At 42.3% G+C, this 14120-nt stretch overlaps 3 protein-coding genes across 3 annotated transcripts; all 3 read left to right on the forward strand.

Moving 5' to 3' along the window:
- The first annotated feature begins 737 nt into the window (after nucleotides 1-737).
- Nucleotides 738-2039, forward strand: plaat1 (phospholipase A and acyltransferase 1). The gene is made up of 4 exons (XM_068743708.1): nucleotides 738-764; nucleotides 1019-1157; nucleotides 1425-1693; nucleotides 1938-2039. Exons 1-4 carry the CDS (start codon nucleotides 738-740, stop codon nucleotides 2037-2039), a joined length of 537 nt encoding a protein of 178 aa, XP_068599809.1.
- Nucleotides 2040-2779: 740 nt separating this feature from the next.
- On the forward strand, nucleotides 2780-9377 carry ftsj3 (FtsJ RNA 2'-O-methyltransferase 3). Its single transcript, XM_068743318.1, has 21 exons — nucleotides 2780-2892; nucleotides 2984-3089; nucleotides 3867-3913; nucleotides 4050-4129; nucleotides 4275-4374; nucleotides 4701-4895; nucleotides 4975-5090; nucleotides 5297-5401; nucleotides 5637-5737; nucleotides 5851-5937; nucleotides 6027-6149; nucleotides 6334-6469; nucleotides 6621-6817; nucleotides 6936-7053; nucleotides 7140-7221; nucleotides 7351-7471; nucleotides 7607-7704; nucleotides 7866-7968; nucleotides 8234-8417; nucleotides 8575-8669; nucleotides 8768-9377. Exons 1-21 carry the CDS (start codon nucleotides 2826-2828, stop codon nucleotides 9009-9011), a joined length of 2505 nt encoding a protein of 834 aa, XP_068599419.1. The 5' UTR covers nucleotides 2780-2825; the 3' UTR covers nucleotides 9012-9377.
- A 993-nt stretch (nucleotides 9378-10370) lies between these two features.
- clcc1 (chloride channel CLIC-like 1) lies at nucleotides 10371-14052 on the forward strand. Its single transcript, XM_068743555.1, has 10 exons — nucleotides 10371-10499; nucleotides 10810-10914; nucleotides 11223-11333; nucleotides 11509-11730; nucleotides 11896-12036; nucleotides 12117-12216; nucleotides 12581-12678; nucleotides 12876-13022; nucleotides 13116-13688; nucleotides 13922-14052. The coding sequence occupies exons 1-10, from the start codon at nucleotides 10371-10373 to the stop codon at nucleotides 14024-14026; spliced, it is 1731 nt and encodes a 576-aa protein (XP_068599656.1). The 3' UTR covers nucleotides 14027-14052.
- The last annotated feature ends 68 nt before the right edge of the window (nucleotides 14053-14120 follow it).

Below are 14120 nucleotides of genomic sequence, written 5' to 3' on the forward strand. Positions count from 1 at the left end.
GTCAGTTGAATGTCTATAGTATTTGGGTTTTATTACTATATATACTAAAAAATATTATTATACAAAAAAAAAAGCATGATGTCCATATATTATGGACAGTTAACACCTATCATATCTGATAGAGTTCTGCTTTGGTAAAATAATATGTGGCTTTGTGTTTTCAGCTTGGCTTCAGCGTTATACATTAATGATGAGATAGATAAACTCATTGCTCTCCTGGGCTGATATAGATTTCATCCCATCATGTGCAGCTTTGATCTGACCTATGCTCTGTCTCCGTGGAATTACACACCTAATCTGAATTAATAATTGGCACCGGTGATCCAAGAGTACAATTATTATTATTTTTATCTTGATTTGAAATTGTGAAAGTGGTGTCGGCCTATTTTTTGAGTGCTTTATTTCCTTGTGACATAACCTGGGCTCCCAACTACTTTTCTGCCAGCTTCCCTATTGTGTCGCTGCTATTGTGGCAGCACAGGTGGAAAAATAGCTTGTGTGTGTATTGTCTGTGTACGCTGTGTGTATTATCTTTTTATACACGTGTGGGTGCACTTTACATTGTTCAGTGTTATCTAGCATTCTCTTATTTTAGTTTAAATATATATATACTCTATATATATATATATATATATATATATATATATACTCTGCCTGTACATTAAATAGCTTAGTTTGGTTGATTGTTTGATCTGTGTCATATTTTCCCCTCAGAATTTGTGGAAGCATGATGTGGGATGGATAAAGAACAACGAAACTCTATTGTAAGTTGACTGAAAGGATGTTGGTATGATCTGAGTTTAACGTACGAATAGTTTGCTCTACATTACAAATGACCCTTCATTCATTAGTAACATCTTCAGTAACAACGACGGATACAAGACTTTGTCATACTCCACAATAAAAAAAATAGTATGACATAATCTGGACACATAAGGAACACGACAAACGGTGTGTGTAAGCAATTTATGTAACGTAAATACTATCTTTGTTTGTGTGTGTGTGTGTGTGTGTGCAGATGGCCTCTAATGACCCTGACCTTCCTGACCCCCCCGCTGACCCGCAGCCAGGTGACCTGATTGAGATCTTCAGACCAGCCTATCAGCACTGGGCTCTCTACCTGGGAGACGGTTACATCATCAACTTAACCCCTGTTGGTCAGTAGAAACTAGAAACCTTAAAGTGAGGAGCGGAACCAGCTGAGCAAACTTAAATAAAAGACAAGCAGCACAGGTCAAGACTCTTCTCAAAGACCCCCCCCAGTGGTAGCAATGAGTCAGGGATGAGTACTGTCTATACACCTCCGTCTTGCTGGTTCTGGAAATCAAGCCCGCGAGACAGAAGCTTGTTTCTCTAATCATTCTGCAACTGACGCCAGATAGATGGCAATCTTGTCACACCGAGGCTCTCCTCTTCCTCTCCAGATGAGGGCCCTGCTGCCGCCATGTCGAGCGTGAAGTCCGTCTTCAGCCGGAAGGCAGTGGCGCGCATGCAGCTGCTGAAAGAGGTGGTGGGAAGCGACTCATATCGTGTCAACAACAAATATGACCACAACCACACACCGCTGCCCATCTGTGAAATCATCCAGAGAGCACAAGTCCTCATCGGCCAGGAGGTCTCTTACGATCTGCTGGGGAGCAACTGCGAGCACTTTGTTACCCTTCTGCGTTACGGGGAGGGGGTGTCCGAGCAGGTGATTTATGTGCTATCAGGGGAAATCACTAACATCCACTGAGCAAACCACAGTCAGTGATGAATCCTAAATGTCACTGAGCCGTAAACAAGAGAAACCATTTTGATATTTACATCCAATTATGAGTTGTTGAAATACAAGTCAAACTATTTTCTTCTTTATGAAATTTCAAAAAACAATCTTCACCTCTTCCATTCCTGTGCAGCAACCCTGACTCTGCCTCCTCTTCCTCCTGTCTCTGCAGGCTACACGGGCCATTGGGGCCATCAGTTTGGTGACAGCAGCAGCTAGTGCCTTCTCTGTCCTGGGACTGATCAACACGCGATCCAGAAACAGACCTTTCTGACAGCTGTGATCCTCTGACGTGTGTTGTCTCCCAGCATTCATGACATAAATAAAATATTAATTACCATGTGTTACAGTGTGTGATTTGTTCATGCCTAAGAAACAACATATGATACAAAATGTGATTCAATATGTTGTTGTTGGATAAATTTAAGTGCTTCCATATTACAAACCAAATTGCATTAACATGTTGTACGAGGCCTCCGCAACCCGGCCCTGGATACGTGGTGGAAGATGGATTGATGTTATACTAGGGAGTAATCTACATATCCCAAAATTTGTATGAACAAAATTACTACAAAATCTGCTTAGACAACAGGTCTATGCCCATGTTTTTGTGATTTCCAGTAACTGTCCCCTGCTGCATTGTTATTTATAATGTACGGTGGGCAGGGTAGTTAAAACCACTTCTATTGTGTTTGGTAGTTTCAATTTTACAATAATTAAATTTTAAAATGTAACGCTTGTTAAACTGTATCAGTGAAGCAGCATTTAATAAATCAAAAAAATCTAGCTCGGAATCAATAAAAACATCTGAAAAGCTGCAGGCAAGGGATAACATTTCCAAGCGTCTGTTCTTTGCATTCTCTATAACGACCAAAAGGGGGCGGTAGCGTCCGGTAAATAATAGAAGCAAATCAACAGAAGACATATTTGCGGAAGTGACGTCGAATTTCAGCGCCGTGAAATCCACACGTGTTATATTCATGGCCGTCTGGGTGATTTAGATAATTCCCGAGTGTAATTTCTGTGTAAGTGTAGATTCTAAAATCACAAAGCGATAAAAATGGGGAAGAAAGTCAAAGTCGGAAAGACCAGAAGAGATAAGTTCTACCATCTAGCCAAGGAAACAGGTACCGCGCCACGACAGGACAGATAGCTGAGCTGCTAACGGGGAAAGGGTCCGCATTTTGGAATGTTAATTAATACGTCTTGTCTTTTCAGGATATCGTTCTCGTTCCTCCTTCAAGCTCATCCAGCTCAACCGTAAATTTCAGTTTCTACAGAAAGCCAGAGCTCTGGTTGACTTGTGCGCTGCACCCGGCGGATGGTGAGTTTAGGTGTCAACACTTGATCAGATGCTCTTTTATGTTAAACGTTGGTCCCAGAATGTAATTCACCCCGGGTACATGAATTAAATTCAGTGTGGAGGGGCTGTTGCGTGGGATAATGTGTACTTTGTATATTCTTGTTGACACAAAATCACCCCACTGAGAACAGGAGTATACAGTCCACACACTATGAATGATTCTTTAGCAGTGGACTGGATCTGCACAGGGTTTTGTTTCTCTTTGATCACATGTCTTCCTTCTGTCTAATACGAAGACACCTGATGATGATGAATATATTTATTAGATAGAATGTTAGAGTACAAGTACAGTCACACAGTAGCATGTATTACAGTACAAATAACGTCAAACATCCGGTCTAAGAGGAGCATTTCAAAAAAGCCCTTGCGGGCTTGTTTCCGTTGAAAGTCCTTCGTACATAAATCATCCACAAATAACAATACAAATAAAAATAAAACCAATATTAAATTACGCAATTGATGCAATTTTCCTGTGAAAAGCCACAGTTTATATCCCATATTATATTCAGACAATGCAGCCCCACTTCTTCACTGGAGAGATTGTAGAAATATCAGTTATTATCATCTTAACCATATAGTGAATTTGTTGCATTGTACAGGCAGAAAAAAAGACCTAAACAAATTGTGTTAAAATCCCAAGTGGGAATAATATTTTTGCTCTGTCCTGAGGATGATGAATGTACTAAATATTAGATGTGAATATAGTGACTAGACTTTTGATTCAACATTTCTCTGCAGGTTGCAGGTGGCGTCTAAGTTTATGCCTGTATCAAGTCTCATTATTGGTGAGTGTAATGTCATCAGTTCACAAAGCCAATAATTTTGAAGTACTTTAGACACCCCCCCCCCACCCCCCCTTCTCCAATGTAATTTTGATGAACTACAGTGAAAAGCATTTTTTATCAAGCGTCTCTTTGTCAGGTGTTGATCTGGTGCCCATCAAGCCCATTCCCAGTGTGGTGATGCTGCAGGAAGACATCACCACTGAGAAATGCAGACAGGTGAGGCAGTGGCTTTAGCACAGTTGATGTTTTTACTGGTGTCATTCTGTAGGTTAATAAATGTAGGATACTCGTTGTGTAGAGAGTTTTGTTATGGCTGTAGAGTGCTGCACTGATTTGTTGAGTAATATGCTACCTCGTGCAGGCTTTACGTAAAGAGCTGCACACTTGGAAGGTTGATGTTGTATTAAATGACGGCGCCCCCAATGTGGGAGCCAACTGGCAACATGATGCGTTCTCACAAGGTGGGTGCCCCCGAAGCAACATGAAAATGTCGGACTGAAATTTAAAAGACACACACAGATTTTAAACCATCAAGATATTTATTTTTAATTATATATTTTGTATTAAATAGAAATTTAGCAGAAAAAAGCTAAACATATCTATGTAAATAATGGTTAAAATCATATATTTCCATAACTTGTGTATCTAATATCTATGAACATTAAATGTTCTTGCCATTATTTCTGCTAGTGTTTTGTTCTAATTGCATCCCTGTTTAGTTTATAAGAGGAACAACTGCCTGTTGTGATGATGCCAAATCTCACTTTGCGCCCTGCTTCATTCCCAGCTCAACTGACCCTCATGGCCCTGAAGTTGGCGTGTGAGTTCCTGACCAAAGGTGGCATTTTCATCACCAAGGTCTTCCGCTCTAAAGACTACCAGCCACTGCTCTGGATATTCCAACAGTTCTTCAAAAAGGTGCAGGCCACCAAACCACAGGCATCAAGGAATGAGTCTGCAGAGATCTTCGTCATCTGTCAGGGTCAGTGGCATCCATGGGTTGTGATTGAAGAAAAAAAACTTACCTTCCACCTGACCTACATTTGTTTTCTCCTTTCCAGGTTTTCTTGCCCCAGACAAAATTGACAGTAAGTTCTTTGACCCCAAACACGCCTTCAAAGAAGTTGAGGTGCAGGCCAAAACCGTGAGGGAGCTGATTCCAGTGAAGAAGCCAAAGGCATGTACACTCTATGATTGAGAGGTAGACTAGCAGTGTTAAATGGGTCACAAAAAAGTACAAGTCCGTCTTCGCATGCTGTTTGCTGTGGTGTGAACTTTTACTGTCACAAATGTTTTTTGTTTTTTACACGATTTAGAGTAGAAAAATGTTTGACTCCAAATATTTTCATGCACAGCTTTTGAGCATTTGTCTTTGTGTTCTAGGCGGAGGGATACACAGATGGTGATCTAACCCTCTTCCACAGTTTCACAGTGACATCCTTTCTGAAAGCAGACAATGCTGTAGACTTCTTGAACAAAGCCAGCGAGGTAAGATATCTGCTGTCTTGCTTAAATTTGTCCGAGGCGCATACAAGTTCCCCCCCCCCCCCCCCCCCCACACACACACACACACAAAAAAATCTGTTAACTCTAATTTAAATCACTCTAAAATAAGAGTGATTTTTTTATAGAACAGATTATTTTGGAGTGCTGTAAATGTACACGCTACAATGTAAAACATATCAGACAACTAATTTGTTCCAACTTTATCTTCGTCACTCAGATCACCTTTGATCATGCAGAACTGGAGTGTCACCCGGCTACCAGTGCTGAGATAAAGGAGTGCTGCCGTGACATTAAGGTCTTGGGCCGCAAAGATCTCCGGTGAGTCTTTCATTGCTAGCTGTATTCCAGTAAACAACTGTTTGTACTGTTACCGTAGCAATGATAATAATAATAATTATGTGCTTTTTATCCCCCCATCTGCACATGTGCAGTCTGCTGCTGAACTGGAGGTCCAAGCTGAGGAGATACCTGGGCAAGAAACTGAGGCCGGGGGCAAAACAGCTTGACCAGGCGATCGAGTAAAATGCTTTGCAGCATGTTTACACAAATATTTCACTATTCATTGGAGTAGACGAATAGAAATTCACCTTTTTGTTTTCTTCTTAAGCTCTTCTGATGAAGAGGGTAATATAGAGGAAGAACCTGAAAAGAAACAAGAAGAGGATGAGGAGGCAGAAATGGAGAAGAAACTAGCAGAACTGAAAACTGAGGAGGTGGCTGAGCTGAAACGGTGCGATGCGGGATGTGTGTTGTTTTCCCCTCTGGTTTTATGTTCAGTGTAATATTGCGTGAATTGTTGCCTTTCTATAAATTTGTGGTGCAATTTCACCGTGAAAGTTCTGCAACATCCGCATGAATTATGCACTTGCCTCTTTAGTAAACAGAGATATCGTAAGACTGTTCTGCTCCATCAGGAAGAAGAGGAGGCTGCTGAAGGAGCAGAGGAAGCAGAGGGAGAGAGTGGCGCTGAAGATGGACCTGCCTGGTGTATCCATCGCAGATACGAGCGACTCATCCATGTTCTCTCTCAGCACCATCAATAAGAAAAAGGTGAAAATAATAGATGCATATGAAAACCTCATTGGCTCGGTAAAGCCTTCATCTGTTGAGTGCTTCAAGCAGTTTTTTTTTATTTATTTTTTGCAGAAGAACCTTACAGTTCTAATTTCATTAAATGATGGTTTTCATCCCTCTCCTTCAGGCGCTGACTGATATATCCAAGGGGGACATGGAGGCCGCTAATGCCCTGGTAGACGGAGAGGATGATATTCATCTGTCTGATGAAGAGGTTGATGGGGAGGAGGACAAAATGTCCCTGGCCTCTGATTTAGATGACGAGGATTTGGAAGAAGTGGAACAGAGAGAGCGAGAGCTGGAGAGGAAAGCGCCAAAGAAGAGGTAATTTCATTCAAACCAAAAAACATCTTTGCAACTTAAATTGTTTTTTAATCCGCTATATTAATAGTTGTATTATTGCATTTTTTAAGTCAACTGTTTCATTCATGTCTGTTTCAAGAGTTAAATTCGCTGCAGAGGAGGATGAGGAGGATGAAGGACAGGAGAGTGGTTTGCTGGTGGAGCTAGAGGGAAAAGATGAGAAAAAAGAAGGAGAGACCAACATGTGGTTCAGTCAGGTACAATGATCGGATTGATGGTTAAACATTCTGCTTCATGTAATGTTCAATTACTTCATTCATTACTTGTCCTTTCCTCTCTGTAGGGCATCTTCTCTGAGATCGACCTCGAGGGAGACGCTGAAAGCGAGCTCCAACAGACGGAGTGGCTTCAGAACAAGCAAAGAGGTCACCGCGTTCTCTGCGTCTCCTTCATGCATTCGCCTTCATGCATAGCTCGTCACTTTTAAACCATTTGAGCTCTTTTACTAAATCTAATGTAAAAAAAAATACTTTTGGGTCTTCTTATAGAAAAAGGCAAAAAGCGTAAAAAAGCTGAGGAAGAGGAAGCTGCTCCACCAGAAGAAGAAAACACGGGACCTTCACAGGAAGCTCAGGAGAGCGACAGCGACTCGGATGACAGCAGCGATGATGAAAAGTAAAACCTTTCGTATGGGTGTCTCTGCTATGTTTGTTTGTTTGTTTACGATATGTTGTGTAATGGGTCCAGTTTTCTTCACGATGCCTGAACAAATCTTTTTATAGAAATTGTTATTTTTTTTGCTTGTTCCAGGGAGATTAGCAGGATGAAGCAGGTTAAGGGGAGTAACGGGATGTCAGGAGCCGCTGATGATGAAGAAGTCTTCCAGGTTGTCCCTGTAGAGAAAACCAGTGAGTATGAGAAATGTCAATATTTCAGCTGTTTAGCACCAAATTGTGCAAATCCTAACCCCTGCGGGCTGCTGAGCTTTCAACACAAGAGAAGTGTATATTCTTTACTCTTCATTGCAGTCAGTGAAAATACCGTAGATTTGTATCTCCCGTGCGCTCAGATAAGAAGGCCAGGATCCTGGATGCAGAAGGTCTGGCCCTGGGTTGTCAGATTGCCACGTCTAAGAAGACGGCCAGGGACCTGGTGGACGGCTCCTTCCACAGGTGTGTCTGTGTGGGAGGAGTTACTCGCAGCCTGCAAATTCAATGAAAAGGCCAAATTTGACAATGTATTGATTCTACTTTAAGGTTTTAGATGCAAAAGTCTGTCCGTACTAGAAAACGTTATTGCTTAAAGCCATTAAATCACTCGAGTTCCTTCATTGCAGTGAGTAATGGGTAAATGTGTGTCTGAATGCAAACACATATTTAGGACAAACACTGAACAATTCTTGGTTTGTTCGTTAAGCTAACGCCAATGCCCCCACAGGTTTGCTAGTTCAGAGCAGCACTGGGAGGTGCCGGAGTGGTTCGAGGTCGATGAACGAAAACACAGAAAGAAGCCCGTGCCGGTCACCAGGGAGATGGTGGAGGAGTACAAACAAAAATGGAAGGAAATTGATGCCCGGCCAATCAAACGAGTAGCTGAGGCCAAGGCCAGAAAGAAGAAGAGGGTAAGGGGTGGAAAAAAAGGAATAGAAATAGCGGATCTGAAAGTTTGCGGCGAAAAAAAATCTTTTGACTTATTTTAGGAAGACATTTAAAAAAAACCCGGTAAATCGGCAAAACATTTCTGTAGATCTAAGTCTATCATCTCTGTGGCGTTTCCAGATGCTGAAGAAGATGGAACAAGCTAAGAAGAAAGCCGAGGCCGTTGTAAACACAGTGGACATCTCCGAGAGGGAGAAGAATGCTCAGCTTAAAAGGTCTGATTTCATGTACAACAACAAAAAATACATAGCTTTATATGAACTTCAGTACCAGTTTCATCTTGTCTCTTTTTTTTCTTCTCTCATTCTGTTAGTATTTACAAGAAAGCAGGTTTAGGGAAGGAGAAGAGAGAAGTAACGTATGTTGTGACCAAAAAAGGAGCCGGAAGGAAGGTGAGGCGGCCCGCCGGCGTCAAGGGAGCCTTCAAAGTGGTTGACGGCCGCATGAAGAAAGACATGCGGGGCATGAAGAGAAAAGAAGAGCGTGCTAAAGGGGGAAAAGGAAAAGGAAAAGGTGGCGGGCAGTCGAAGGGTGGTAAAGGGCGCAAAGGAAGATGAGTTTGAATTGCTCTGTGTCCTTTTTCTGTAACTACCGGTAATATACTTGCCTACATTCAAGCTTCAGGCAGATGCTGTAAAAGGTACAGAAGCCAAAATACACAGTGAAGTGGATCCTCCCCCTTCATGGCATCCTTTACTGAGCTTCCTAAAACCTCCTGGTGACGAGAGATATGCTCCAGGGGTATTTGACAGCCGATGTTATGATTGTCTTTCTGAAGATGGGGATTATTTTAAAGTCTAAGAATGGGGGGGTTTCATAGAACAGCAGAACTCTGAAATGTAGTCAATCAAATTTCTAACAAATGTGCTCCCCAAAATTGTTTTGCCATTAATACTGTAAATATATACACCTCCTTTGAAATAAATGCTTTGTTTAAATGAGTTGTTGAATCTTTAATTTAAAGATCTGTAGATGTGTTTTTAGAACACCAATGTCTTGGAAGTGTGAGATTGTATGGGACTGTTGAACCTGCCTGCAGCAGTTAATGAGTTTAAAACGTCCTTTTCTCGTGTCACTGATCATTTTCTTTGGTTGCAGGATGATTTGATCAGTATATCCTGTTCATGGATGGTAGTATCTTAATTACATATTTAAATCACATTCTCTCCCTCTCTGTCTCCCACCCGTCAGTTCATTGCATGATGTACATTTAAAACGAGTAGTGACAAAGTAAGTTTTTATGTAGGGTATTTTATATTTCAGTTAGGTATTTTTGGGGGTATTTGATGTATGCTTGGTTATTTTGCATATTTGCAAACAAAACATAAAAAAAATGCATTGTATAAACAACTGGAATCAACCAGATAAAACATTAAAATACCAATGATTTTCTTTTACTGTTCAAATACTTTCAAAAAATATTTAGAACACAGTTTATATTTTACTTAAGTAGCCCACTCTGAAGTGAACTTTTTACTAAAAGTTTATCCGTAGTTGCAGGATTAATTCGTCTGATTATAACGTTAGGATTGTTGCCCATTTATTACTTTGTATTATAAACATATTGCACGTTCGGAATAAATCACCCTTCTGTTCTTACAAGATAACATGAACGGTGCACATTTCATATTCCCAGACCGCTGCGTCTGTGCTTACCTTAAACTACACTCCCCATGAATCTTTGCGACTCACGGAGCGGAAGTAGTCCGTAGCGTAAATTGGTTCGGTGTTGTAACTACCGTATACTCCTATATAGCTGTCGCAGTTGCTCGCTGTTGCGAGATTAATTATCTTTAATACTCAGTATAAGTCTGGTGAGATTCATGTATTAAATAAGAACGTGTCTGCATGAAACTAGCTAGCAACGCAATAGTTCCGCGTTACCCTCGTTGAGCTAACCTCGCTGCCCCTCCAGGATGCTGCTCGCTGTCTCGGTGTTCATCCTGTCACTTACCGCCGCCGAACACGTGGAAGACGACTGGGTGGACCCGTACGACATGTTCAACTACGATGCGAGCAGCAAGACGATGAGGAAGCCCGCTGAGGTGGGGCGATGCTAAGCTAGCCTTCTGAACTTACTGCCACACCTCTCGTGTTGACATGTAGGTCCTCAGCCATCCGGGTCGACGGCGACTCACTTGTGTTCCTCCATGCTGCAGTATCAAAATAGTCTCTGTAGTACTTGTACTCGTTACAGGTGTAGCTCTTTCTAGTTTATTTTATTGTGGCTGTTTGCACCTTTATATTTATTCACAATGTCTGCCCCCCCCACCCCCACATAGATCTGGGGTCCTGCCCGGTAGAAGACAGAGGTTCTTGTTGTCTTGACTCAACTTGTGTTTGTGTGTCTTGCAGCAAACGACCTATCCTGACGTGCCAACCAAAAGAAGAGAGTATTCTCAGGACTCCATCGAGATGGAGCAGACATGTCACAGACAAGTACTGGATCTCCAGGCACAGGTTTGTTGTAAAAGGCTACTATAGGCATTTGATAGAAAAAGAAAACACTTTTTTTTTTTTTTTTGCAGATAGTCCACGCCTGTCCTATGAACAGATGATGGAAGTCTTGTGCTTTGAAAACAAGATAAGAGACACCGGTCTCCTTCCCTTTTAATAATAATAATAATAATAATACATTTTATTTATATAGCGCTTTTCTGAAAACTCAAAGACGCTTTAATAGAGGGGGAATAGAGCCTGTGAATAAGAACTGATCTGCATTCTCAGAATAAGTCACAGGTAACAAATCTTGTTTTACTTTCCTTCAGATTGAGGAACAAAAGAAGAAAATCAAGCGCATCTCTCAGCAGCCGACGTGCACCCCGGTGTTCAAGCGTTTCCTCAGCAGACTGTTGAAGGAAATAGAAAGAGTTGGTTTGGTATGTGGTCATTTCTCACGCAGTACCGTCTCATGTGGCTTCTCCTGCACATGTCTCATTGTTTGACAACCGATTTGTGCAACCCACAAGCGCCATTTAAACTGCACCGGAGTTAATGCTGGTGCAGTAGAAGAAGGGCCTTGCCATGCTAATGCTTGTCACATATTCTCCTTAGCCCAGTGACTCTGCCGACGTATTCTACGATGCAAAAATCCGCCTGTCAAGACAGTCCATCGCAGAGATTCAGACACTCCTGGAGGGCGAAGAGAGCTGGAGAACAGGAGCTCTGGACAATGCCGTCAGTCAGATACTGGTGGGCCTCAGAGCACATGACTATGAGGCGTGGAGGTGGCGTTTTGAAGACACCTTTGGTGTGGAACTTGACACGCTATTAAAAGTAAGCTAACTCATCAGTCTAAAATCTGCAGGATACTTAAATAGTTCTGTCAGCACATAGCCATCGATACGTCTGGAGCGTATCTCCCTGTTGTCTGTCTGTCTGTGCATTTTCAAAGTTCACTTCTCTAAACAATATAAGCTGCTTTCCGTGCTTGCGTTCCAGATCGGGCTGTTTGTTATGGTCATGGTCGTCATCATTTGCACTCAGCTGTGGTCGAAGGTGTCCTGGTTCATGCAGTTCAGCAGACTGTTTGCTTTGTGCTTCATTGTCAGCGTGATCTGGAACTGGGTCTACCTTTATAAGGTGAAGAAGGCTTTTATTTCCCATTTGTCTTGTTTGTTTTTTTTTTTTTATTATGTGTCTTCATTAATGTTTTTTTCCAGATTGCTTTTGCTGATCACCAAAAACACATGGTGAAGCTGGACGGCGTCAGTGAGAAATGCACTGGAAGGAAGAAAATTGACTGGATTGACAGCTTGAAAGGTGAGACGGTTGCGTGTTTTGATATAATCTCTGCCCCTTCGACACAACAGTGCGTCTTCGCAAAATATCATCTTAAATTAAACTTTTTCCTCTTCCGCTTTGTAAAAATTAATTATTCACGTGAATAAAGAGATTTCTCTCTGCATACAAATTTAGGCATGCATTATTCTGCCACGCTTGAACTTTAGGACGACATGGAGGTAAATAACAGAGAGGTGATAATTTATAAATCTGATGTGTCTCACCACAGTTTTATATTGAAATCTCAATCTGAGCTGTCACAGAAGGGTCGTTAGATATTCTAGATTATATTATGGACAACTGAATATGACCCAACCCCTCTGTGTTTGCGTTTTTCTTGCAGAGGTGTTCAGAAGCAGCTTTAGTCTTCAAGATGACCCTTGTAAGAAATATTATGAAGTCCTTTTTGTCAACCCACTGCTGCTGGTGCCTCCAACAAAGGTGGGGCAATCTGATGACATCTGTATTCACTGCATGTACACACTTTAGTGCAGTTATGAGTTGACTCCTGGCCTTGTCTGGAAGTGTTTGTTCCTGTTCAACATCAGTGTTCTTTTAAACACAAGTTGTTTCTCAGTAGCCGAGGGTACGCTATTGGCTGATAGAAAGTTGTGTTTCAGTAACCCCTCTCTGTTTAGGCGATCTCTGTCACCATCGTGACCGTCATCACAGAGCCACTGAAGCACATTGGCGAGGGGATCAGTGATTTTATTCGAGCCCTCCTCAAAGACTTACCAGTCACCCTACAGATCCCAGTTTTCCTCACGATAGTGGTGGCCATTGTGGTGAGGATCCCTCATAAATTGTCACTGGCATCCATGCAAGCGGTGAATATCACAAAATGTTTCTTCAAACGAATCTTTTTGAATTGACTGCAGGTGTTCATGTATGGAGGTGTGCAGGCAGTCTTTCAATATGGCATCATGGCTCCTTTCCGCCGCCCTCAAAGGGATCCACCTCCTCCGCGGCTGCAGCAGCATCATCTCGAAGAGATCGAGGGCCGTCACTACCCAGCCGGAGGAGACGCCCCACAAAACTCCCTGAGGCACAGAGCGAATGGTGGGACATTACACCGGAACAACGTTCACCAGAGGCGCCCCGACGCGCCCAGAGCGGAGCCAGCCGAGGCACTTGTGGAAACGCTCCACACTGCTGAGCGACCCTGCAATGAGGATGAGAGTCATGCTCGACAGAATGAGGAAGAGCAGAATCTCTCTGCTGAATCAGATCCAGAAAATCAGCCCAAGACACAGGAGGAGCTGGTAGGAGCAGACGCTAGCTCAGTTGGTGTTAAGACAGTTCAGTCTAAAGCTAATCCCACTCAGTCACATTCATCTCAGTCAGGGAGTAGATCTTTCAAAGCAATAGAAAGTGATTCTAAAGATGAATGCAGCGACGGCAGCGCATCAAAGCCCAAGTCGGCAGACGGGAACCCACCTCGCCAAAAACGGGTGAGTTTTTAAAATGAGCGAAAAATAATTCAAATGAATCCTGCAAAAAAGTGACTCGACCTAACACGGCTCTATCTAAATGTAGTGAAACCAGTTCAGATTTACCGCTACTCCACATGCAATCATATTTACTACATTGACATCTTGCAGTACTGTGTAGTATTTTGTTAGATTTATGAATGTACTTATTTCTGCGAGACAACACAGAATTATAATAAACCTTCTTACTACAGGATCTGAAAGTCTCGGCGGAGGACGGGGGCTCCTCTGACTCACTGTCACAAGTTGAAACCATTGGAGTTTCCGTTCAGGAGTCGTCTCCAGCAGAAGCAGAGTAAACTGGTTCAGAGCAGGCCATCTGTGATCTGTGTGCGATGGAGGCGGTAATGCCGCGGAGAAGGACCTGACTACCTACTGGGATTGTTTATCTCT

Source organism: Brachionichthys hirsutus, chromosome 9 (assembly GCF_040956055.1).
Source record: "Brachionichthys hirsutus isolate HB-005 chromosome 9, CSIRO-AGI_Bhir_v1, whole genome shotgun sequence".
Lineage (NCBI taxonomy): Eukaryota > Metazoa > Chordata > Actinopteri > Lophiiformes > Brachionichthyidae > Brachionichthys > Brachionichthys hirsutus.

Excerpts from the sequence above, each read along its gene's own strand:
- plaat1 (XM_068743708.1), top strand. The coding sequence starts at position 738 with ATGGATAAAGAACAACGAAACTCTATT. Across the intron at positions 765-1,018 it reads AAGAACAACGAAACTCTATT|ATGGCCTCTAATGACCCTGA; the intron begins GTAAGTTGACTG and ends GTGTGTGTGCAG. Across the intron at positions 1,694-1,937 it reads GGGAGGGGGTGTCCGAGCAG|GCTACACGGGCCATTGGGGC; the intron begins GTGATTTATGTG and ends CTGTCTCTGCAG.
- ftsj3 (XM_068743318.1), top strand. The coding sequence starts at position 2,826 with ATGGGGAAGAAAGTCAAAGTCGGAAAGACCAGAAGAGATAAGTTCTAC. Across the intron at positions 3,914-4,049 it reads TGTATCAAGTCTCATTATTG|GTGTTGATCTGGTGCCCATC; the intron begins GTGAGTGTAATG and ends TCTCTTTGTCAG. Across the intron at positions 8,418-8,574 it reads AGGCCAGAAAGAAGAAGAGG|ATGCTGAAGAAGATGGAACA; the intron begins GTAAGGGGTGGA and ends TGGCGTTTCCAG.
- clcc1 (XM_068743555.1), top strand. The coding sequence starts at position 10,371 with ATGCTGCTCGCTGTCTCGGTGTTCATCCTGTCACTTACCGCCGCCGAA. Across the intron at positions 12,217-12,580 it reads CTGGATTGACAGCTTGAAAG|AGGTGTTCAGAAGCAGCTTT; the intron begins GTGAGACGGTTG and ends TTTTTCTTGCAG. Across the intron at positions 13,023-13,115 it reads CGATAGTGGTGGCCATTGTG|GTGTTCATGTATGGAGGTGT; the intron begins GTGAGGATCCCT and ends AATTGACTGCAG.